General features: G+C 45.6%; 1 protein-coding gene across 8 annotated transcripts in view; it reads right to left on the bottom strand.

Moving 5' to 3' along the window:
* The window catches only part of PHACTR1 (phosphatase and actin regulator 1), a 508,037-nt gene that overhangs the window by 44,732 nt on the left and 438,036 nt on the right, over positions 1 to 25,269 (bottom strand). For all 8 annotated transcript variants that reach the window (XM_012753501.2, XM_012753502.3, XM_012753505.2 and 5 more), the window contains 2 exons: positions 5,183 to 5,430; positions 1,646 to 1,802 (listed from right to left, as the gene is read on the bottom strand). In XM_012753501.2, coding sequence (XP_012608955.1) covers positions 1,646 to 1,802; positions 5,183 to 5,430 — 405 coding nt within the window. The remainder of the gene's footprint in view (positions 1 to 1,645; positions 1,803 to 5,182; positions 5,431 to 25,269) is intronic.

Here is a 25,269-nt window from a genome sequence, read left to right as displayed (position 1 = left end):
ACTCTGGGAAGGAGGGCTGGTTCAAGGACATGCTCCTTCTCTTTTTTCTAATCCCCCAAAGCGTAACGTGAACAAGCTGGGTCAGGAAGCAGCCCAGAACCATATCCACCACTCCCCACCCCCCCACCCCCCAGATAAGATCTGGTTATATGTAGCCTGGGAGAAGAGAACTGGGAAGACCAGGATCATTGTCTCCAAGTCCTCTAAAGCATGCCTTGTTAAGAGGGATGAGGCTGAAAACAATAGAATAAGAACAATGGGTGGGAGTTGCATGGACAGAAATTTCGGTTCAATAGAAGGAAGAATGGTGAACAATCAGCCTTTCCGACAAGGGGATGGGAACTCTAGAAAGTGGTAGCTATCACTGAGATATTAAGAGAGATCTGGACAACCACACCATGGCCATGTTACTCCATTCAGTGAGAGAAAGTGTGTGTGTGGATAGCAGGTGGTTAGACACCTTCATTCTCTAACTCTGAAGACTGCCTAACACTGGGTCAAATCATCCATCAGTGTTGACCATTTTACACAGCCTTGTACCATCACCACATCATCCTCCAGTTGAAAACCAAGTTACATATGAGAAAGAAGCTGCCCATAAGAAACAAAATTAGTCAGGGGGGAGGGAAGACACCAGCACACCAGGAGATGACACCCATGCCTACTTAACCTCTTTAGGTACCACTTTCCTCACTCGTACAATGTGAGGATGATAATGACAACAGATAATTGAGTGCTTGCTATGCGCCAGACATGGTTTTAAATACTTACATTAACTTGTTTAATTTTCACAACTCATTGGCTGACAAATGCAGAAACACAGGCAAGGAGAATGAGTGCCTTACTGACGGCCATACAGCCAGTGAGAGGGACAGGCAGGATGAGGCCCCGGTAGACTTCTATGCATTACATCCAAACACTCAACGCAGTGCCTGGTACAAAATTAGGGCCCACTCCGGAGCAGTGTTGTGAGACATTATGCAAGGTAACTAAAGTTCCCTATGCCTGGTGTTCTCACTTGTAAAATGGGCATACAAATGTCTCATAGAAGGGCTCCAAGATTAAATGATTAAATACATGTAAAATGTTTCAACAGTGCTTGCCAATAATAACTGCTGGACAAATGTTACCTAATACCACACCAACAGGCCCTAGATTACAAACACATACATGTGTTTAACATATTAATATTGCATAAAGGTATGCCTATGTCTGTAGCATCCATACATAAAGGGCAATCACTCAGGAAGAATCCCAGTGCAGTAATGAGGCATCACTACCAACCACTTAACAGGATAGCAGAGAGTGTGTTTATCTGACCGCTCTGTGCTTAACCAAACCACAACTCATCTATACATCGGTTTTCAATTCTATTGGATGATAGGGATTTTTCCATAGATGCTTATTCTCCATGGAAACTTGTCAATTTCTCCCTGGAACTTGAATGGAATGTAATTTCTAAGATTTAGATGAGTAAAGGAGAGGGAACTGCAGAAGCAAGCCTGTAGACAAAATGGGGTGTTTTTCATTGGCTCTTTCTGTAATAAGTTATTTGGGACACCAAGGCCTGAATTGCGGGTGGAGACTGAATTCTACTACAGTCTGGAGAGCCGGTGGCCCGCTATCTGGAGGACAGACATCCTACCTGGTGAGCTTGGTGCCGATCTGTTGCCTCAGCTCCAGCCGCTCTTCATCCGTCTGCCTGGGAAGGATGTTCTTTTCCTCTAGCTCTCGCTTGGAGGGCCTGTTGCTGAGTTTGATGGCTAAGGAGTCCTTCCTGCAGACCTTCATGGCCAGGGAGCCTGCAGGAGGGAGAAATGACTTAATTAAGGCTGACACATATCTGCCTGCCCTCCACCAGGGCCAACCCTGGACCTAAGGCACAGGGCGGGAAGGAAGTCCACAGGGCTGAACACCTGAGAGTGGCTAGGGCCTCAGTTTGCAGAGTTCCTGTCACTGGCATGGCCTGTCCTCCTGGCAGTGTGCGGGGCCTGTGGGGAGCACCCGGGGAGTCTGTGACAGCAGCTCTGCTCTCCGGAACGCCCAGCACGTAGGCAGGAACAGCGGTGGGGGACAGAGAGGGGACACAGGCTTCCCAAGGCAGAGGGGCTGACCCCTGAAGGAGAGATGAGATTCCATCAGGCAGCAGGGTTGGGGGGATCTGCACCTGCCAAAGCTCCGTGGTGACAGGTAAGCCAGGAGATCTCGGGACACAGGAGAGACCACCTATGCTGGCGCTAGGGGACAGGAAGGAGGATGAACGTGGACAGACACAGTGGGGCCTGTTTGGGGTGGGAGTGGAGGTGAGGGCTTTAAAACAGGCAGTGGTTTTTCTTTTTAGCATAAGGGTTTCTAAGCAGCCAGGGCAGGGCTTCCTTATTTCTGGTATAAATCCTTGGTTCTCAACCAGGGACAGTTTTGCTCCCCAGGGGACACTTGGCAAGGTCTAAAGGCATTTTTGGTGATCACAACCGAGGAGGCAGGGGGAGGCTGCTCCTGGCAGCTCGTGGGCAGAGGGGGATGCTAAGCATCCTACAGTGACCAGCACAGCCCCTCCGACAAAGCATGAGCTGGTCCAAAACGCCAAGAGTGCCGAGGTCAAAGAAATCCTGGCATGAAACATTCAATCCTCTGGGTATGAAACGGCAAACAGAGTTGAGCAGCTGCCCCTCCATTCATGGACCACTTGGGGCTTTGCCTGCCTTGCCGGGCTCCCTCCTTGACGTCACTTTGATCAGCTCACAGCTCACCAGGGCTCTCGCCGGGTCTCAACTGTAACCCGCCGGCTGAAGCCCGGTAAGCACAGAGCAAGAGGATGATGGCGACAAGCAGCAAGTCTGAGGATTGCTCTGGGCTTTACTCAGTAGCGCTGTTCCTTCTGCCTCCACTGGCTTCAGAACATGTGCTTTGGAACCTGACGCCACCGCCAACACTAAACCCCAGAGCCCCGGTGAGCAGAGGTGAGGCTCTGGGCCACCTCCTTGTGTCTCCATTTCCGCCCTTATCTGTGAAATGGGGGAAATAGTGTCTACGCCGCAGGGGTATTGTGGGATATAAAAGATTAAAATCTTAGCCCGCTGTCAGGCATACAGTAGATATTTAATACATGGCTGTATTAAATTATACATTCGTTTATTAAAAAGTTGACTAATTATCAGGCCAGAGTGATAGATTTAGAACTTCGTTTCTTCATTTCTTCTCTTATCTCTTAGCCCATTTAAAGGTCTTAAATGAGAAACTGAAATGCAGACCTTCTAACACTGAGAAGATATGCTTAAAAATGAATTTGTTGCATACACAGTGGTTCATATTTCTGAGTGTTTTCTGGATGGGAAGAGACTTTTCAGCTCTTTTTTTTTTTTTTTTTTTTTTTGAGACAGAGTCTCGCTTTCTTGCCTAGGCTAGAGTGAGTGCCGTGGCGTCAGCTTAGCTCACAGCAACCTCAAACTCCTGGGCTCGAGTGATCCTTCTGCCTCAGCCTCCCGGGTAGCTGGGACTACAGGCATGCACCACCATGCCCGGCTAATTTTTTTATATATATATCAGTTGGCCAATTAATTTCTTTCTATTTATAGTAGAGACGGGGTCTCGCTCTTGCTCAGGCTGGTTTTGAACTCCTGACCTTGAGCAATCCGCCCGCCTCGGCCTCCCAAGAGCTAGGATTACAGGCGTGAGCCACAGCGCCCGGCCCTTTTCAGCTTTTTTATCCTCTCTCCCTTATGTATTTGGAGGGAGGGGTAGTACTCCAAAGGAGGAACACAGCCATATGAAGAGGTAGGAGGTGGGAGCATGGTGTTGCAATTTTAGAGTAATGAGGGCATTTTAAGGACATTTATGCTGTCATATTGCTGGTGTATGAAATGAGTCCCTCGGAGGTTAACTGAGCTGCCCTTTGACCCAGGGCCGGTTAACACCAGTCTCAGGGTCAGTATGACCCAGGGCCAGTCAACACCAGTCTCAGGGTCAGTATGACCCAGGGCCAGTCAACACCACTCTCAGGGTCAGTATGACCCAGGGCCAGTCAACACCACACTCAGGATCAGTATGACCCAGGTCCAGTCAACACCACACTTGGGGTCAGTATGACCCAGGGCCAGTCAACACCACTCTCAGGGTCAGTATGACCCAGGTCCAGTCAACACTACACTTGGGGTCAGTATGACCCAGGGCCAGTCAACACCACTCTCAGGGTCGGTATGACCCAGGGCCAGTCAACACCACACTCAGGGTCAGTATGACTCAGGGCCAGTCAACACCACACTCAGGGTCAGTATGACCCAGGTCCAGTCAACACCACACTTGGGGTCAGTATGACCCAGGGCCAGTCAACACCACTCTCAGGGTCAGTATGACCCAGGTCCAGTCAACACCACACTTGGGGTCAGTATGACTCAGGGCCAGTCAACACCACTCTCAGGGTCAGTATGACCTAGGTCCAGTCAACACCACACTTGGGGTCAGTATGACCCAGGGCCAGTCAACACCACTCTCAGGGTCAGTATGACCCAGGGCCAGTCAACACCACTCTGAGGGTCAGTATGACCCAGGGCCAGTCAACACCACTCTCAGGGTCAGTATGACCCAGGGCCAGTCAACACCACTCTGAGGGTCAGTATGACCCAGGGTCAGGTAACACCACTCTCCGGGTCAGTATGACCCAGGTCCAGTCAACACCACACTTGGGGTCAGTATGACTCAGAGCCAGTCAACACCACTCTCAGGGTCAGTATGACCCAGGTCCAGTCAACACCACACTTGGGGTCAGTATGACCCAGGGCCAGTCAACACCACTCTCAGGGTCAGTATGACCCAGGGCCAGTCAACACCACTCTAAGGGTCAGTATGACCCAGGGCCAGTCAACACCACACTCAGGATCAGTATGACCTAGGGCCAGTCAACACCACTCTCAGGGTCAGTATGACCCAGGTCCAGTCAACATCACACTTGGGGTCAGTATGACCCAGGGCCAGTCAACACCACTCTCAGGGTCAGTATGACCCAGGGCCAGTCAACACCACTCTCAGGGTCAGTATGACCCAGGGCCAGGTAACACCACTCTCAGGGTCAGTATGACCCAGGGCCAGTCAATGCCACTCTCAGGGTTGGAACCCAGTGGACAGGCTCTCTTTCCACAATACCATGCTGGCCTCTGCCCACAACGAAGAAACTGGATGAACGTACTGGTATACAATGAGCTGTCATCATCGTCGTCCTCTTCCTCTTCCTCCTCTTCTCTTGTGTACAGGCAAGAAGAGTCTTCGTAGTCTGATTCATGAGGCACATTTTCTTTATTGTCATCACATTCAATCACAACAGTTGGCACTTGTCTTATTTCCGGAAGGCCCATAGGTCCTGCTTTCGTGACACCGTCCCCAGAGTGCAAACCAGAGCTGTGGTAAGAAGTGGAGCAGGGGACTCGCTGCTCAGAGCTGTTTAAAGAGAAGGGGGGAGAGGAAGTTCAGTTTGGCTAACACGTCATAGAAATGCACTGGCACCGTTTTAAAACTCAGTTGTTTAGCCCTAAGAGACAAAGGGTACACCGGGCAATGAAAACCCCATTTCTCACATCACAGTTAATCATTTTAGGATGGCAGAGCTTCCTGGTGGTGGCAGCGGCATGGGACAGGCAATAAGAATTTTAATTCTCTGTGAATGGGTGATGGTGATGGTTGCACAACAACGTGAATGTACTTAACAGCACTGAACTTACATTTTAAAATGGTTAAGATGGTAAATTTTACGTTATGTGTATTTACTACAATATTAAAAATTTTTTTTAAAAAGCAGAGGTAAAGGATTAATTTGATAGTGGAGCTAGAGATCCAGGAAGGAAAGATAATAACTGAGGTTCCAGTTTTCACGAGCTGTGCAGGGTGACTGATAGGAATTGAGTGTGGGAGAGACTGCTTGAAACGTCACAGGTGGGGACGCAGAGAAAGGCAAAGCGGGTGAGCAGAAGGCTGGGGACCCATGCATGACACTGTCAGTGACGACCTAGAGAAAGTCCTCCCCCATGGATGACGGTGTCAAATCCTCAGCAGGGAGCCACAGGTACCGCCAGTCTGGTTTTTCCGTAAGGTCAGTTTGCTAAGAAGCAATAATGGTAATATTTTTGGTTCTATCTCTTAAGTTGAGCCCACTCTCATCAAATATATTTAATTTTTAAAAAGCTATACAAAGAAAATAGTTATTTTCTTAATAGCATCTAAGGCTCATATAGCAATTTAGAATCCTTTTTATGGCAGGCTCTGCATAAAGTCCAGTAAGAGTGAGAATATGGAGCCAGAAACACATAGTTAAATTTTGTAATTCTTTTTCAGATTAACCGGAAGTGGAATTTATATCTTTCATTTAAGGAATTTCTAAACACAGGGAACTCAATGTATTTTACATCCAAAAGTGTCTGACACTCATAAGGAAATGGAGCATGAGGTTATATTATAGATCAGTAAGATTTACATTTCAATATTTTGTCCAAGACAAATCTTACTTATGACATATGAATGCATGAGTCTCCTTTGAAGCTTTCAATTATGCTTTAAATTATTGCTATGTCTAATTTAAATTCAATTAACTGTCTTCCTTCCATTGTTTCCCGAGAGCTGTTTTTCTCCTTGTATTTTCCACATAACTCTTCAGTGACACATGGAAAATCTAGTTAAGACATTATGAGCTATAACATTTGAGGCAATGAACTTAATCAACTTAAAAAAAAGACCTTCAACTACTGAATAAGAATTAAATCGCATATTTACAAAAATGCAGCATCTTAGGCAGTTTAAGTGGGCCCATTTCCCACCTAATTTAATGCAAATGACAATGGGAGGAGGACAGTGAAATACAGGACAGATGGTCCCAACATGACAGTTGTCACATGTGACTGGAAGATGGGCTGATGGGGAACTTCCTGCCATCCTGGAGGTGGCACCAGGAGTGACCGCATTCCAACAGTGCCTGGATTTCCACACTGGGCACTGAAGGAAATGGAAACGGAAGAGGCAAAAACGTATCCCATGGCGCGTGTTTTTTCCCCATCCTACCTTTCTCTCTCCCCGCTTTACAGTTTAATAGCAGTGGTTCCCAAGAAGGCACAGAGCTTGGGATGCTGCAGCTGGGAGCTGGGATGCAAAGCAGCCCAGAGATATTCTTATCTGGTGGGAAGACTCTTTTGAGGAAAAAAAAAAAAAGCTGGAGACCAGAAAGCATGAGTTCCTTAAGGTAGAAGGTCCCAAACTTCTATATACTAGATTGTCATGTAGAAGATTTGCTCAAAGTAAAGGCCTTCATTGCAAAAGAAAGGTGAAAACCATCAGCCCTGCAGGCAGTAGTTAAACATAGCATGATGTGCTTACCATGCTCTACACAATATGGCCCACGTAATTAACACAGCCTCATTTCCCCTTCCTCACCTCTGTCTCCAAAGAGCTACCCCTGGTCACCTGCAACTGTGCGTTCTACACTCTGGGGCCTGGAACGTGCACCCATCCCATCTGCACCCATTCATTCCTACTTATCTCCTAAGACTTGTCTCAGGCGACGCCTTGCCTCTGTTCACGGGAGAGCACCCAACTGTGAAGATCATGACCACCTGTCTGTGTACTACTTTCCCCTTCCCACCCACGCTGTGGGCTCCTGGGAAGGCAGGGGCCGTGTCTTGCGTTTGTATCTGGTGCTGGCACCATGCCTGATGCAAAGTGGACGCAGTCACTGTTTGCTGTTTTAGCTGAAGGAAAGAAATATGAGCTGGAATGACTGCCACTTACTTAGGTGCATTTGGGGGAAAGATCATGCCTTCACAACAACATGTAAAACATGGGCATCATATCAAATTGGTACTGACAGACTAAAACTATGGTGCTAAAAAAATGGTAGCGTTCAACAGGGATTTGGGGGGGGAGACCCACATCTTAAGGATGTGATGAGCATTATGCGGGGGGAAGGTATTACCTCTATCTCTTTTTAGGGAGAGGCAAAGATACACACTGTAACCAAAATGTCTAAAAAAAAATCTGTTATTGGGAGGTGGACAGGTGGAAGGGGGGAGGAGGGAAGGGTCTGCGCTTACATGGTGGGTGCAGTGCACACCACTTGGAGGCTGGGCACCCTTGAAGCTCTGGCATAGCGGGGTGGGGGGGCAGGGGCAAGATATGTAACCCTAACAATATTTGTACCCTCATAATATGAGGTAATAAAAAAAATTGCAAAAAAAAAATGGGCATCATTACTTTACAGCTGTTTTAGATCTTACTAGCCAAGGTAAGTAATAGTGCTCTGCCTTGGCATGATCAGGCCACTCCTGAGCATTGAATTTAAAGCGGCAGTCCCCAACCTTTTTGGCACTGGGGACCAGTTTCATGGAAGACTATTTTTTTTCCATGGATGGGGGTGGGGAGCTCAGGCAGTGAAGCAAGTGATGGGGAGCGGCTGTAAATACAGATGAAGCTTCCTTGCTCACCTGTCACTCACCTCCTGCTGTGTCCCCCCTCCATCCCCGTTCCTTGTTCCTAAGTTCATAGAAGACAATTTTTCCATGGACAAGAGTGGGGTGGGGTGGGTAGGGATGGCGGAGCTCTGCAGCCCAGTCCCTAACAGGCCATGGACAGGTACCAGTCCACGTGGCCTAGGGGTTGGGGACCACGGGTTTAAATGATTCATCTTAGACACAGGGTTCAGAATTGTCAGGGTGGTGGGAGGACCCATCTGTTTACCCGTCGTTGTGGCTGCTTTGGGACCAAAATGGTAGAGCAGAATAGTTGCAACAGAGCTTAAAATACTTACTACTATCCAGTTCTTTACAGAAAAAGTTTTCTGAGTCATGATCTAAGCCTCAATCATACTCACACCTCCTTAATTTTCCATGTGTGTCATCTTTGAAGGCCATTCACTATTGTTTACTTTGTATTTTTAAGTCAATGCAGTACGTTTTTTAAAAAACTTCAATACTAGTATAGCCTCATCTTAATCAAATATTTTTGTAACCACAGGTTATATATGGTAATTATATGTTTATAGACATGTTAAGATAAATACATATTTTTATATTTATAATCCACATACATATAACATTTAATAAGATATTAAAACTTATAAAAGGTTGTTCTAAGCTTGTTTTATGCACCACTAATTATGTAAATAACACATTTTGGTTAAAGCCTTGTAGACCAGGCTTTTTTTCCACCATGGGCATGACTGACATTTTGGGCCGGACAATTCTTTGCTTTGGGGACTGTCCTGTGCATTGTAGTGTGTGTAGCAGCACTCCTGGCCTCTACTCACCAGATGCCAGTAGTACTTTCTCTAAGTCTCCATACATTGTCAATGTCCTCTGGGGGACACCTGTCCCAGACGGGGGAAACACTGGCCTGCAGCACCCACGGTGGCTTTGCTAATGCTGCATTCTCAGAGTTGTCTGGCCTGAGTCACTTAAAAAAGCCACTTAGGTATTGATCCTTAGGAATTTGCAGTATTCACCGGGTGATGGAGAACTGTCCATATCCTATCACGCAAGTTCCTGACTCGCCGTCCCTCAGGCTGGCGTTCTGGGGGCTGTTTCAACACTTTGATGCTCTTGGGGTTCCACTCAGCTATTTGTGGCCCTGCTTTCATTCCTGAGCCATCACCCCTAACGCAAGAGCTCCAAAGTGGCTCTTGAGTGAATCAGCTTTTCTCATTATGTCGCCCAGATCAGTGATTTACTCAATGACACTCTAGTGGCCTGAAAGAGTCACCACATCTTCCCAAGTACCTGTCAAACTCCCTGAAGAACAGCTGAGTCATGTAATAAAATCTATTCCGGACCATTCACATCGAAACCCTTTGGCATTAAGCATTAGTTTGCTCTGAATTCAAATGGACTTCATTACCCATGGGTTGTGTTCTCCGTTCCTCTTCCCATTGGCTGACTAGCTTCTAAAACCACAGCGATACATAAAGCATCTCATCCTAACCTCCTAGTTGGAGGCTTTGTTAATTCTTACTGGATTATTGCAGATAATGATGATAAAAGTTAACATTTTTTTGACACTCATATTATACCATGTATTGATCCATTTTAGCCTCACAACAACCCTAGAAGATAGGTACATCTTGACCCCCACATTTTGGAGAGGAAAACATGAAGGCACGTGACCAAGGCCACACAGCCAGAGGGGCACAGGCAATACTGAACTCAGTCGGACTTTGGGACCCAATCTCTTAGGGATGTCCCTAACTGCTGCCTGCGCAGAAGCAGTGGTCCTGCAATGTCTCCAAAGCTTACTCTTCTTCCAGAACCTTCCTCTCCCCATCACCACCTAGCCCAGCCTCTATACTGCTGTCAAACAGATCTGATCACATAATTCTCCCAAATGGAAGAGTCTAGAAGGGACTCGCTGTACTGGGTAAACTCTCCCTCTTTGCCATGGACTGGGAGGCACCTCCTGATCTCACCCCCAGCTCCTGTCAACCTCATGTTACTCTTCTGTACCTTGTTCCCTGAGTTCTAGCCACACCAGGCCACTTGCCACCGCCCAAGTACACTGTAGACTCCCGCGGTCACTCTGCCTCAGAACTGCCCTGTCAGTTTGGCCTGAAGCATGCTACCCACCCTTTGGCGATGGCTCAAATCCCATTTCATTTGAGCAGCTTTTCTAATTTTTCCAAAGGGAATACAGTCCCTTCTCACCAACACGGCTCCTGCTCCCACCTCTGCTATCGCACCTGTCGCATTATGTTACAATTACGCTCATGGCTAAGCGCCTGCCCCACCCCCACGGACTGGGAGCCTCTCAAAGGCAGAGGCTGATTATTCACGATTCCCGCCCCAGCCTCAGCAGTGCACATGTCTTTGGCACTGATGGAAAAGCCAACCAAATATCTGAAGTCTCTCAGAATCAGAGTAGGCCACATTACATTTACAATTACTTAATTCACTAAAATAATCATCTCTGACCCTTAGATAAAGTCTTGCTGTTGTAGAAAAAGTGACCTTATGAAAGGAGAATTAAGGTTTTTAGTGATCTAGAGTTCTCTTTCCTAAGAAGAAAATCCAAAGAGCAAAGGCACCGAGAATCTATGCAAGGAAGGGAGCAATGGACCAATGGACCTGCGTGCCTTCCCCCAAGACAGCGTGTGCACAGGTGACGGAACTCAGAGAGCTTATGGTTATTCCACTTTCCCACTTCTGTACTCACAGGCTGTCGGTCCACTTCAGTTCAGATCGTCCAGAGTTAGGTTGCTTTGTAAGGTGAGGTCATTGGGTTAGATGAGATCTATAAGGTTTCCTTTTATACTAACATTCTATGATGAACTTAAACACCAAAGGCCTCAAATTATTCTCCAGGGGAATAAAACTGAACTTCTGCTTCCTATCATCTAGGTAGCTCCAAATAATATAATTTTCCTGACGAATAGGGATAAACAGGTAGAAACTGAAGCCAGTTCCATGATGTTCACAAGTTGTTGGACAGTTGCACCATTCTGGACCATTTCCCTTCCACTACTTAAATACACCAGGGGGTTCCACGGCTCGGGATGAAGGGGCAGGAGCACCTTCCAAAATAACCACAACAGCTAACACAGACCGTGAGTGTCCTATGAAAGTGGGTTGTAGACAAGGGTATCGTGATTATCTTGATTTTTATGGATGAGGACATCAAGTGCCTGAGAACCTGAGTGATCACATGGCTGTGGTCACAGCAGGGACGTGAACTTGGGTCTTCTCACTCCAGGGCCTGTGCTCTTTCCATGAACCACAGCCATGCCTGTTCCTTTCCCATACACCTACCCGCTGACTATGCAGTGCAGTTTATACCACACATTTTAAAAAGCCACGGGATATGACAATTATCTTCATAACAAAAAGCAAGGATAACAGGTGTTCACAAAACCCAATACTCTGTTGCTACGAATTTGGCTGTGAAGAGCCCCCCATGGGGACCACTGTGGGGCCCACGGGGAGGGGGCTGCCCTCTAGACTTGGGGCACAGCAGTTTTCATGTGAGTAGCACAGGGCTGGGGTGAGCAGGCGTGCAGAGAAGTAGGCTAATGGCACATTTCTGTGAGAAAAGAAAGATGTCACCCTCACTCTCCTCCCACTACCCTGTGCCACGCCATACTCCATGTTTTGGTGCCTCCTGTGTCCCTCTCATTGAAAAGCAAGCCCGGCAGGACGGGGACTTTGTGTCCTTGCCGTCTCCCCTGAGGAGGGAGCGGCCTGAGCGAACAGGGAGGAACGAACAGAAGTGTACCTGAAACAGGAGGCCTGCTACTTACAAAAGAAACACTAAGCAAAAAGGGCTGCGGAGAGTCTGCGAGCAAAATGGCGGTCCTGAGTCGGGAGGGGCACACTCTGAAACCCCTCCCCACGTCACCATAGAGAAGTGAAGAGCTTTATTTTCTCCCATCAGTCCCGTCTCCGTCAAGGATGACTTTTTTTTTTTAAGAATGACCTTTAGAGAGTCTTCTTTCTGGAAAACTCAACTGCCTTCTTTGACTCTCCCAGACTAAGTAGGAGACATGCAGATTGGGAACACAGCGGGGCCCCTCAGAGAGCCACCCCCCGCCCGCGATTTCCTACCACCTAAATGGCCACATCTTTGCTAAGAAATCTCCAGACGTTGAAAATGAAGAGACTGACTCACCTTTCACGGGCACTGCTGGGTGAGGGCGATGTGAGGCTCAGACCTCACGTTAAAGAATTCACAAAGAAATGAACGGCAAGGCAGCTACGAGCCAGGCCATTACGTCGGCCGCTCCCTTTTCAAGGAAGCCTACGGTCACCACTTTCTCTCCGTTCCAGGGTGCAGGCTGCTGAGCGGGGAGGCACCGTGACCCGTGCACGAGGGGGAACTTCTGGTCATCAGACACCTTTGACACCCTTGCAGGGAATCAAGGGTAGGTTGTGAAATTAAAAATCACTGTTTCTTCCATTGCCCATTTATTGATGGGGTTGTTTGACTCTTTCTTGTTGATTCTTGTAAGTTCTAGATAGAGTCTTGTTATCAGACCTTTAGCAGATACATAGAGAGCGAATATTTTCTCCCATTCTGTAGGCCGTCTATTCGCTCTAATGATAGTTTCCTTGGCTGTGCAAAAGATTTTAATTTGATCAGAAGGACACAGTGGGCATTGTAAGAGGGGAAGGGCATGCCTCTAACCCTTGCTAGGGAGAGGCAAAGATATAAAATGTAACCAAGATGTTTGTATTCTCATAATTTCCTGAAATAAAAAAAAAATCACTGTCTCCTTTAAATCCTCAATTCTCTCTCGAAAATACTTGGAAACCATTTTACCATCACTTTTAAAGAAAAATGTGTAATCAAGGGATATTGCTTTCTGTTATCTGATTTTAAATGCATCAAATGTTAAAATAATAATAATAAAAAAAGAGATTAATCTCCCCAAAGGACAGAGAAAAATTTATTAGCTACAAATATGACACTGAAAATGAAATTAAACTTCAGTAGCAACAGCTTTTGTAATTTAGTCTGCATGAGTCACAAAGAGAGTTTTCAGAAGGGGGAGAGAACAAGCAACTCTTTTCCACTTGGAGACCAAAAAATGTGTGAGAAATTACGCTGCAAATTGCAGTGCCTGAGGCTGAAAAATAACAGAAATAACCACTGTAGTCCAAGAAAACAGTTAATCAGCTTCGTTTTAAGAGAGCAGGCATACATTGTGTGGTTTATCACGGCCTGGGATCAGCCTTCTAAGATAAGAAATGCAACATTGGAGCTTTTGTTTTTTTGCTGGATTTTAGTCAGCAGGAAACTATGCTGTTCTATATATAGACCAGGGTGCTGAGACTTCCTGAGTAGAGCATGTATTCTGAGTTTCTTTCTTTCCAGCAGGGGTAATGGATTTAAATTAATTCATTCGCAACCTCTGTCCTTTCAGGGACCAATGACCTACATTTCTGAAATATTGCCTGAGATTGGGATGTGATGAATAAAACCGTGGGACATACAGAGCCTACTTGGCCATAAAGAATACGGTGAACTAACACCTCTCGTATCAACCTGGATGGAACTGGAGACCATTCTTCTAAGAGAAGTATCGCAAGAATAGAAAACTAAACACCACGTGTACTCATCATTAAACTAGAACTATCGAGCAACACTTATGTTCACATATGGAAATAAAACTCACTGGAAACCAAGCAGGTGGGAGGGGAGGGAGGGGATGAGTAAATTCACACTTAACGGGTATAAGGCACACTATCTGGGTGATGGGCACACTTATAACTTTGACTCAAAATGTACAAAAGCAATTTATTAAGATGTAGCCAAAACATTTATACCCCCCTAATGCTCTGAAATTAAATATACATACATAATGAGTGAGATGTGTACCATCTGGGAGATGGTCATGCTGGAAACTCAGACTTGTGGGGAGAAGAGGGGAAAGGGCATTTATTGAAACCTTAAAATCTGTACCCCCATAATATGCCGAAATTAAAAAAAAACAACAAAAAAAGACATACCTAGTCCGACCATCAGCCGCCTACCCCCAGCCCTCTCCAAACAGTGGTGGCTTTTCTACTTGATTTTGTCTCTAGAACATCAATGAATGTTCCAGCTCAAGCTTGGCTGGGCGGGTTGGTACCAGAAGGGCAGGACGCAGAGTAAGCAGGGCTGTGTGCGTCCCAGCTGGGCCACTCACCAGCTGTGCCTCTGAGTCTCTGGTCCTCACCAGTGAAGTGGAGAAACCTACTTGAGCCCCGCACAGGCGGCTGCGAGGTCAGAGGGCAATGCCAGTGCAACGTGCTTCGTGAACATCAGCCCTGGTAGTTGCTGTTTTAACTACGGATGCATTTAAACACCAGCAATTTATCATAAACTAGTCACTATGGATACTATCCACTAATTTATTAAAATATTTTCTTTAGCATTTTCCTATTTTTGACCTGAAGAACCTTTCTGGACAATGGTTTCCAAGACGGTCAAAGAGTCAATATTCATGCACTAGGAAAGGGCAGGGTTTCTCCTGAAGTAAACATAGGAACCCAGAGCAGATTCTCTCTTTTTTGAAAATACACTTTCTTTTTTATCGTCTTAAGACTTCAAAAGATGCTAATGGCTTGAACGGTCACATTTTAACTTTCTGCTAACCAATTTGCTTGCCAACCTTGCAGAGGATGGGTCTTGCTCACAATTACATTACCTTGCCCTGAAATCATATTATGCCCCTGCATATAATAGCATATAATAGCAGTTAAAATCGAAAACCAAGGCCGGGTGTGGTGGCTCACGCCTATAATCCTAGCACTCTGGGAGGCCGAGGCGGGCGGATTGCTCAAGGTCAGGAGTTCAAAACCAGCCTGAGTGAGACCCCGTTTCTACTATTAAAAAATAGAAAGAAATTAATTGGCCAACTAATATATATAGAAAAAATTAGCCGGGCATGGTGGTGCATGCCTGTAGTCCCAGCTACTCGGGAGGCTGAGGCAGGAGGATCGCTTGAGCCCAGGAGTTTGAGGTTGCTGTGAGCTAGGCTGACACCACGGCACTCACTCTAGCCTGGGCAACAAAGCAAGACACTGTCTCAAAAAAAAAAAAAAAAAAATCGAAAACCAATATGTATGCGCAGCCATTTAAAGATGATAAACATAGGCTTTAAAAAATCAAAGAACTGACCTAAAGTAAGAGGTTGATAACTCTGGCTTCCTAGGGACAAGGACAAATGTCTAACCAGAATTGCACGAGATTTTGAAGAGATGGTCTTAAATATAAAGAGAGAATCTTTCCCTGGAAACAAAATTTCATTAAAAAATGTAGTCCATTTGCTACATGATGATAAAACCTTGAACTTCAAATCGGTGCCAGTTCACAAGCAAGTAACACCTAGGGATTCAGAGTTTCATCCTTGCTCCAGCACCCATTCACATCTGTTTATGACCATGGAACACCCTCGCTTGCAGGGGAAGCCCTGCAGGAATGAACTCAGGAGACCAGGTAGGAGGCCCTGCAATGAGCCGGCGAGGACCAACTCACCTGGAGGCTTAGACCAGGGGCAGCAGGAGCAGGTGGGAAGCGGCGATCCTAGCCACATGTGCTCTCCATGTAGACCAGACAGGATTTGCTGACAGACTTGGGGTACGAGAGCAAAAAGGGATCGAGTGTGACCCCAGGTTTTTGGTGTGTGCAACTGGAAGTGTGAAGTTGCCTTTAATTGAGAAGGCAATCTTTAAAGAGCAGGCCCTTAAGAATCTTCCTAAAATTCCTTCAGGGTCAACAAGGAAAGGTCCTTATCCCACCTTCATTTTATTAACAGGAAACTTGAGCACAGAGAACGGAGCCACTGAATTAAGATCAGAAAGAAAATTAGTGGCTGATTAGGCTGATGTCAACTAGATCACACAGCTTACTATAGATACTAAAAACAAAAAGTTGCATAATATTTGAAATGATAAAACATCACCTTCAAAAAAGATATGAATCACCAGTGGAGAGAAATGAAGACAATCTAATTTGAGGAAATCGACGCAAACAAACGAAATTTCCTGCAAGACTTGGTGAAAACCATTTGCAATATGCCTTTTAAGGGCACTGAAGACAAATTTTACATGCTCACTAATTTTGCTTACTACTCATTACCATTTCTTGGCCACTTACTATGTGCTAAGCAATAACCAGACTGATTTGGATTGAATGAATCACTTGATCCTCAAAAAGGACCCTAATGAGCTTGGTGGTACTATTTTTATCCTTGTTCTACAGATGAGGAACAAAGGGCAAAAAGAAGTTAAGTGACATGCTTAGGGTCATGCAGCCAATAAGCAGTATGTCTGAGATTCAAACTCTGGCAGTTAATTCTGGAACCCACACCCTAGAGCAGCTCCGTGACTTTGGATGAATATGAACCCCCTTTAAGTTTGCTTCAACTGGATTCTCCTTTACTCATTCTATAGCCCTCCCCCAAATCTGGTAAGCAGGAGCTATAAATAACTACATGTCACTGTTCAGTGCCATCAAGCAGACTTAGGGTAATGACTAAGAACTTCTTCATGCAAATCAGAACAGATTCAGCATAGGGGAAACATGAGCACAATGGTCAAAAGTCTGGAAGCCCTTACATAAAGGGAATGGTAGCTATCTTCAAAGATTTAAAAGTCTTTCATACAAAGGAAGATTAGAAATAAGATTGGGAGGGTGGGTATAAATTATAATAAGTACAACTTAATTTGAGAAGGAACTTTGTGGCAGTCAGACCTCAACAGTGGGGCAGGTGTCTTGGGGTCTAGCAAGGGTCTTGTTCAAGCAGAGGCCAGGGGACAAATGGTCAAGCACGCTGCAGAGGGGAGAAGGTGGTGGCCTGTGGTCTTTAAGGCCTCCCTCAATTATTAGATGACCAGTTGTGCAAATGTATGGTCCAATGTCAGGTGCTGTTACTGTTTAATTCATCATTCGATTTTCACATCATCTACAACGTTTTCATCAGGATCAGACTACTGGTCTGGCCTGATGCCCTGTGGTGACACTCTAGGTAACACTCTGAATTTGGGAAATTAGCAGCTCACAGACAAGTTGTTGTCACTGGGAATTCTGACTTGATTACTTTGTGTTAACCCCTACCTTTGCTGCAAAAAAAAAAAAAAAAAATTAATTTGGCCCCTTGCCATCATTTTCAACTGCTCTTTTCATTAATTAGAACAATAATTAAAATATGAGTGGTACCTTTTAATCTATTACACATGGATACACATCATCATCGTCACCGTCATCATCTTACTCAATCCTCACACCACCTAAGGAGATGAGTGAATAGAGAACCTCTAGGAAATCTCGGGGGCAAGGATGGTACAGTTGGTCATGGAGGGGGGAGGATCCAAGGCTCTTTGTAGGTAGAATGCCTACGTGTTTGGTAATGTCGCTCCCTTCTTGCAGGATCTTTTGGGGTCACTGGAAATTGCCAGGAAGATAGAGAAATAATTCTTCTTGCATGAAACTTGGTTAGAACAAGAACGAGATTATGTTGACAGGCAACAGGGAGATTTTTTAGGTAGCAAAAAGCAGGGCAATATCACCCGAGACAGCCAGCAGTTCCCTCCCTACACTGAAAAATGGCTGGCGACCTTGTCCTGCTCTCAGATTCTTTCAGGACTCCTGGGAGATGACGGGGATGAACAGAGAAATCTCTCTAACCTTTGTTTGTTTGGGAAGTAAGCCTCTTTTTCTCTGGGGAGGCGGCAATCTTGTCAAATGACGTATGCATGAATTTCCTGCATTCTGCCTGGCCAGTTAGGACAGCACTATGCCTTGACCTTGAGTGGCAGGTGAGACAGAGGAGGTGGTGAGAGTCTGGGGTGGCACAAAGCAGGGAGACTGCCTTGGCTCAGTTGCCAGGATCATGCTGTACACCCCCCATTCCCAATACCACAACAGACCCACCCAGTGGTCTAAACTCAACTGGAATATTCCACAAATACCCGAAGGGATTATGAAGCTTGTCTGTTAGCATTTTCAATGGAACCTTTTCATATGGCATGTTTTAAGTGGAAGCATATTTAGCAATATCCTCCTACTACAACATACTGCCATGAGTATATTTTTCAGATGATTAAAGCTCATGAGAGATACAAAAACTTACTGGGTGCCTAACAGTAAGTGCATATAGGCACGGGGGTAGGCAGTGACGTTGACTGTAATTGTCACCAGGCTTTAGTAGTAAGAGCTCTGAGCTTGCAGCAGGAAAACCCGGGCTGGACGGCCCAGCCCATCAACTCACTTCCTAGGGCAGCGCTTTTTAAATGTCTATGGGCAAGGAACAGTTCTTACCATTTAGTTCTTTTAATTTTCAATCCATCACACATTGATGCTTTTGTAAAACATAATAAAAATGCGTGAACAACAAAATCCTTTTTAATTACAAGATTCAATAGACGTGAAATTCTTTTGTCAAATTGCTATAAAAGTATCTAAAAGCTTGTTCTCCATTTCTGCACCTACGTGGCTGTAGACGGGAGACAGACACCCTTGAGGAGGTGGCCGTGGAGAACCTCCTCAGCCTCCGCGAGGTTCTCTATTCACTCATCTCCTTAGGTGGTGTGAGGATTGAGTAAGATGATGACGGTGACGATGATGATGTGTATCCATGTGTAATAGATTAAAAGGTACCACTCATATTTTAATTATTGTTCTAATTAATGAAAAGAGCAGTTGAAAATGATGGCAAGGGGCCAAATTAATTTTTTTTTTTTTTTTGCAGCAAAGGTAGGGGTTAACACAAAGTAATCAAGTCAGAATTCCCAGTGACAACAACTTGTCTGTGAGCTGCTAATTTCCCAAATTCAGAATTCTTAGCTGAGAGGCAGGAGCAGAGAAAGACAGTGACAGTCAAGAAACCACAACCTGCAGCTCCTGCCTGTGCCTGCCTTGCCTTTGGCTCCCTAGAGATCTGCTGGGCCCTCCAGACTTCAATTTTCCCATCCGTAGGACCCAGGGATCAGCAGTCACTGCTCTGGGACAAGCCTTCTGGGGCCCAGGCAGACACGCCCTTCAAATCAGACCAAAACAAACACTTTCTCCTTACAATGCCAGGGAATTCAGTGAGGCAACGTGACTTGGAGCCATGTTGGGAAGTCCCAGTCCCTTCGCAGACTGGTGGTGTCTGAATACACGTGTGCACACACACATGCACACGAACGAGAACCAGTTTGAGAGCCGAGAGGTCTCCCTAGGCAGTGGGGAGTCAGGGTCCCTGTGCAGGCCTGCCCAGAGGGGTCCTCTCTGCAGGTCTCCCAGAAGAGCTGTTGCAGGCAGATTCTGGAGAAAGAGGGGGCTGCAGCAGCAGCTGCCAAAGGTCAGGGGCTCACACCCAGATACCCAGGCTCCGCTCCCTCCGCCAGCAAGAGCAGGGTGAATCTCTCCACCATTCCCAGCCCCTCTGTTTCCCTCCACCAGCTCACCAGCCCCTGTCTTTTCTTATTTTACCTTTAAATTGTTTTTTGAATGTCATAAAGGTAATATACACAAAATTAAAAAGTAAGCAGTGTAGACAGATATGAAATAAAATATAAAAGTATTTTCTCTTCATTTCTCTGCTCCAGAGGTAAAGTCTATTAATGATCATGTGTACATCCTTGCACAAAATGTTAATGTTTACAGAAACACAGTATGTGTGCGTGTATATACACACACACATATATGTGTATGTGACAGGTCCTTGAATAAGGTGATTTTGTTCAACATCATTTTGCTAGAATGTTGATGAGAAAAAAACCCACTTCCCGGCAGGGGCCGCTGTCTGTGTGGAGTTTGCATGTTCTCTCCTTATCTGCGTGGGTTTTCTCGGATATTCCAGATCCTTCCACAGCCAAAGGTGTGTGTTGGGTGAACTGGCACGGCAATGTGGTCCCCGACTGAGCGTGTGTGAGTGCACCCGGAGACGGGACAGTGTCCTGTCCAGGGCTGGTTCCCGCCTTGTCTTGAGCTGCCAGGACAGGCTGTGGCCACGCACGACCCTGAGCTGTAATAGCTGGGTAAATAAGTATCTTCCTTGTTTTTATTAGTCTTTCTTAAATGTATATATAGGTCACAATGATTTTAATTTTAAACATTAGAAGTGTTTTGGTCTTTATTTATACATTCGGTGATGCTTTTGTGATGAGAAATACGCTGTCAGAACTTCATTCTTGTATATATCAATCAGCCTAGGGTCGGTCAATCAAGATGGCGGACGAGAAACACCGCCAGACAGTGTCTCTGCAGAAAAGACAGATTCTAGCAGAAATTAGAAGAAAGAAGCAAGAAGTCGAGCATACATCGGACAGGAGTCGGAAGGAGGGGTACCTGAGACCACAGGAGACTCCACGGGAGGAGGCTGCGGAGGAGAACTAGAAGCAGAGACCTCTGGAGCAGCCTGGAGACCAGCGGCAAGGGTAGGCTGAGTGATTAACTTTCCCCTCCCTTGCATCTGGGATTGCTGGTGGGCTCCCCAGCGGGTGGAGAGACCTGTGGACACCAGCCCAGAGACGCCACCGCCAGCGAGCAGTAAGCCTGTAGCAGACGCGGCACCAGGCTCCCAACTCCTGCAGGGCACCTCCCTGTGCACAGACCCGAGCCGCGCGGCAGGCACCATACTGCCTCCTTCTCCTCTCCCCCAACCCTATCCGCAGCTGCCGAGAGAGACAATACAGCCACCAGCTGGAGGCACCTCCAAGGAATGGGACCTTCCCTTTTGGGTCCCTACAGCTGAATGAGGGGAACTCAGACTGTGAGCTCCCTATCCGCCAGCCCTCCCAGGTGCTGCTGGCACGGTGATCCCAGGAGAACGGGGCAGACCCTGAGGCTGAGAGACAAAGACCCAGCTTGGGCTCCCCGTGGGTGAATTGGGACTGGCACTCCTCTCCCTGGTGGGGATACAGTTTGAACTCTGGGGCTCAGAGGTCAGACCTGCAGACCAGATCCCGTGCACCCAGGTCTCGCATTGCCTGGACACAGAAGGGATATGTGCAAACAGCCTACTGAGGTGTGTGTGCCTTCAGGGGCAGATCAGCGTCCCAGAGGGCAACCCTCCCCGCAAAGGGAGGCCAAGCGCCCAGCCCAGGTGGCGTTCCTGCACAGGGAACCTCCCCGCCGCCAGCACATCCAGGGGAGGCCTGGTGGCGTGTGGTTTGGCCTGCTGGCAGAGGCCCAGGAGTAGCCAAGGAGTTGGGGAGGGTGGAAAGAAGCGAGGCCCGCTCCAGACTGCGGGTCTCAGACAGCCCCACCCCCACACGCAGACTCTCTGACTGAGTGGGGCCATTCCAGCCTCATCCTTGGCAGCTTTTCCTGGAAGCAGAGAACAGAACTTTGACCCCTGCTAATGACATTGGTGGTGCCTGACGGCAGGCTTACCCAACCCAGCTCCGCCCAGACTCACTCCAAGACCAGCCCTCACTCAGGGGGAGAAAAGGACACACCTGGAAGTCCCAGGGCCCCACCAACCACCTGAGGCACTAGAGTGCCTCTCTAGAAGAACAAGAGCTGGTCACAGGTCACAAAAACAACAGCATAGCCTGTCCCTCCAAGCAAGCACCACCTACTGACAGGGAGGACATACTGCACACCCTACTCGGCACCTACTGACTCATCATACAGGGAGTGGTCGAATCTCACCCACAGACACCACCTACCGGCTCAGAAACTAAACGAGGCATTTGAGTACCCAAACGAAAACCTAAAGAAAAGAAGCAACAACTGATTGACATGGGAAGAAATCGGCGAAGGAACTCTGGAAATGTGAAGAACCAAACGGAAACCACACCCCCAAAGAGGAGCACCAGCCCCTTAGAAACAGACTCCAACCAAAATCAGGCAACCAAAATGACAGAAGAGGAATTCCGAATGTGGATCATAAGAAAATTCAATGACCTGCAAGAACAACACAATAACCAACACAAAGAAACCACAAAAAGCCTCCAGGACCTGGAACAAAAATTCACTAAAGAAATCAATACAATGAAGAAAAGTTTAACCGAACTCCTAGAAATGAAGAATCAATTCAGGGAACTACAAAATTCAGTGGAAAGCCTCAAGAACAGGGTAGATCAAACAGAAGAAAGAATCTCAGAGATTGAAGATAACACGTTTCAATTAAATAAATCAGTCACAGAGATAGAGCAGAGAAACGAGAAAAGAGCAAAGCCTATAAGAGATATGGGATTATGTGAAGAAACCTAATGTGAGGGTCATAGGGTTATCAGAAGGGGAAGAAGAAAACACTCAAGGGTTGGACAAGCTATTTGAAGATATAATAGAGGAAAATTTCCCAGGCCTTGCTAAAAATCTAGATATACAAGTTCAAGAAGCTCACAGGACCCCTGGAAGATTCAATGCAAATAGGAAGATGTCAAGACATGCAGTCATCAGACTGACCAAAATATCAACTAAAGAGGCCCTTCTAAGAGCTGTAAGACGAAAGAAGCAAGTAACATACAAGGGAAAGCCAATTTGAATAACACCAGACTTCTCTACTGAGACTGGGGCCCCATTCTCACTCTTCTGAAACAAAACAATACCCAGCCCAGAATCTTATTCCCTGCAAAACTAAGTTTTGTATATGAAGGAGAAATCAAGACATTCTCAGATAAGCAAAGACTGAGGGAATTCACCAAGACAAGACCAGCCCTACAAGAAGTACTCAAAACAGTGTTACCCACGGATCAGCACAATAAACACTCACGAATGTAAATCTACTCAAAGCTAAACATTAAAGCCCAGATACTACAATGGCTCAAGAGAGAAAACAAAGCAACAAAGTTCAACCGAACATAATGAACAGAAATCTGCCCCACCTATCAGTTATCTCAATAAATGTGAATGGCTTGAACGCCCCACTCAAGAGACATAGGCTGGCCGAATGGATAAAAAAACACAAGCCAAGTATCTGCTGCCTTCAGGAAACACATCTAACCTGCAAGGATGCAATTAGACTAAATGTAAAGGGGTGGAGAACGATATTTCAAGCAAACAGAAGCCAAAAGAAAGCTGGTGTGGTGGTGCTGATTACAGATAACCTAGTTTTTAAATCAACAAAAGTAATAAAAGACAAAGAAGGACACTATAATGGTGAAGGGTACAGTTCAACAAGACATAACAATTCTAAATATATATGCGCCCAACCTTGGTGTACCCAGATTCATAAATCAAACTCTACTGGATCTAAACAAATGGACAAACAACAATACCATAATAATTGTAGACTTTAACACCCCATTGACAGCACAGGACAGATCCTCCAAACAGAAAATCAACAAGGAAATAATGGACTTAAACAGAACCCTAGAACAAATGAGCCTGACTGACATTTACAGGACATTCTACCCCAAAACCACTGAATATACGTTCTTCTCATCAGCTCATGGGTCATTCTCTAAGATTGACCATATCCTAGGTCACAAAGCACGTCTCAAACAATTTAAAAAAATAGAAATTATACCATGTATCTTTTCAGACCACAATGGAATAAATGTAGAAATCAATCCTAATAGGAGTCCTCATTTCTACACACAGTCATGGAAACTAAACAACCTTTTGCTGAATGATCACTTCATAAACGAGGAAATCAAGATGGAAATCAAAAGATTCTTTGAACTAAAAGACAAAAGTGACACAAGTTACCAAAACCCGTGGGACACAGCTAAAACAGTCCTGAGAGGAAAGTTTATTTCCATAAATGCCTATATCCAAAAGCCGAAAAGAACACAAACAGACAACCTAATGAATCGTCTTCAAGAGCTGGAAAAAGAAGAACAGACCAACCCCAAACCCAGCAGAAAAAGTGAAATCATTAAGATCAAATCAGAACTAAACAAAGTTGACAATAGGGAAACTATACGGAAGATTAATAAAACAAAAAGTTGGTTCTTTGAAAAATATAAACAAAATTGACACACGCATTGGCTAGACTAACGAAAAGCAGAAAAGAAAAATCTCTAATAAGCTCCATCAAAAACAATAAAGGAGAAATTACAACTGATGCCACGGAGATACAAGATATAATTTATGAATACTACAAAAACCTTTATGCACACAAACTGGAAAATGTGGAGGAAATGGACAATTTCTTAGAAACACACAGCCCCCCGTAGGCTCAACCAGGAAGAAACAGAATTTCTGAACAGACCAATATTAAGTACTGAAATTGATACAGCAATAAAAAACCTTCCTAAAAAGAAAATTCCTGGACCAGATGGTTTCACACCTGAATTTTACCACACCTACAAAGAAGAACTGGTGCCCGTCCTGCAGAAATTATTCCATAACATTGAGGAAGATGGAATCCTCCCCAACACATTTTATGAAGTGAACATAACCCTGATACCAAAGCCAGGAAAGGATGCAACAAAAAAAGAAAACTACAGACCAATATTCCTAATGAATATAGATGCAAAAATTCTCAACAAAATCCTAGCCAATCAAATCCAGGGGCTTGTCAAGAAAATAATTCATCACAACCAAGTGGGCTTCATCCCAGGGATGCAGAGATGGTTCAACATATGCAAATCTATAAATGTAATTCACCATATAAACAGAAGCAAAAACAAAGACCATATGATACTCTCAAGAGACACAGAGAAAGCATTTGACAAAATTCAACACCCTTTTATGATAAGAACGCTCAACAAAATAGGCATAGATGGGGCTTACCTAAAAATGATACAAGCCATATATGACAAACTCACAGCCAATATCATACTGAATGGGGAAAAATTGAAAGCATTCCCACTTAGAACTGGAATAAGACAAGATTGCCCACTATCTCCACTTCTGTTCAACATAGTGCTGGAAGTCCTTGCTACAGCAATC

Source organism: Microcebus murinus, chromosome 15, assembly GCF_040939455.1.
Source record: "Microcebus murinus isolate Inina chromosome 15, M.murinus_Inina_mat1.0, whole genome shotgun sequence".
NCBI lineage: Eukaryota > Metazoa > Chordata > Mammalia > Primates > Cheirogaleidae > Microcebus > Microcebus murinus.
Note: the sequence above shows the minus strand (reverse complement) of the source record. Positions and strands in the feature narration are given on the sequence as shown.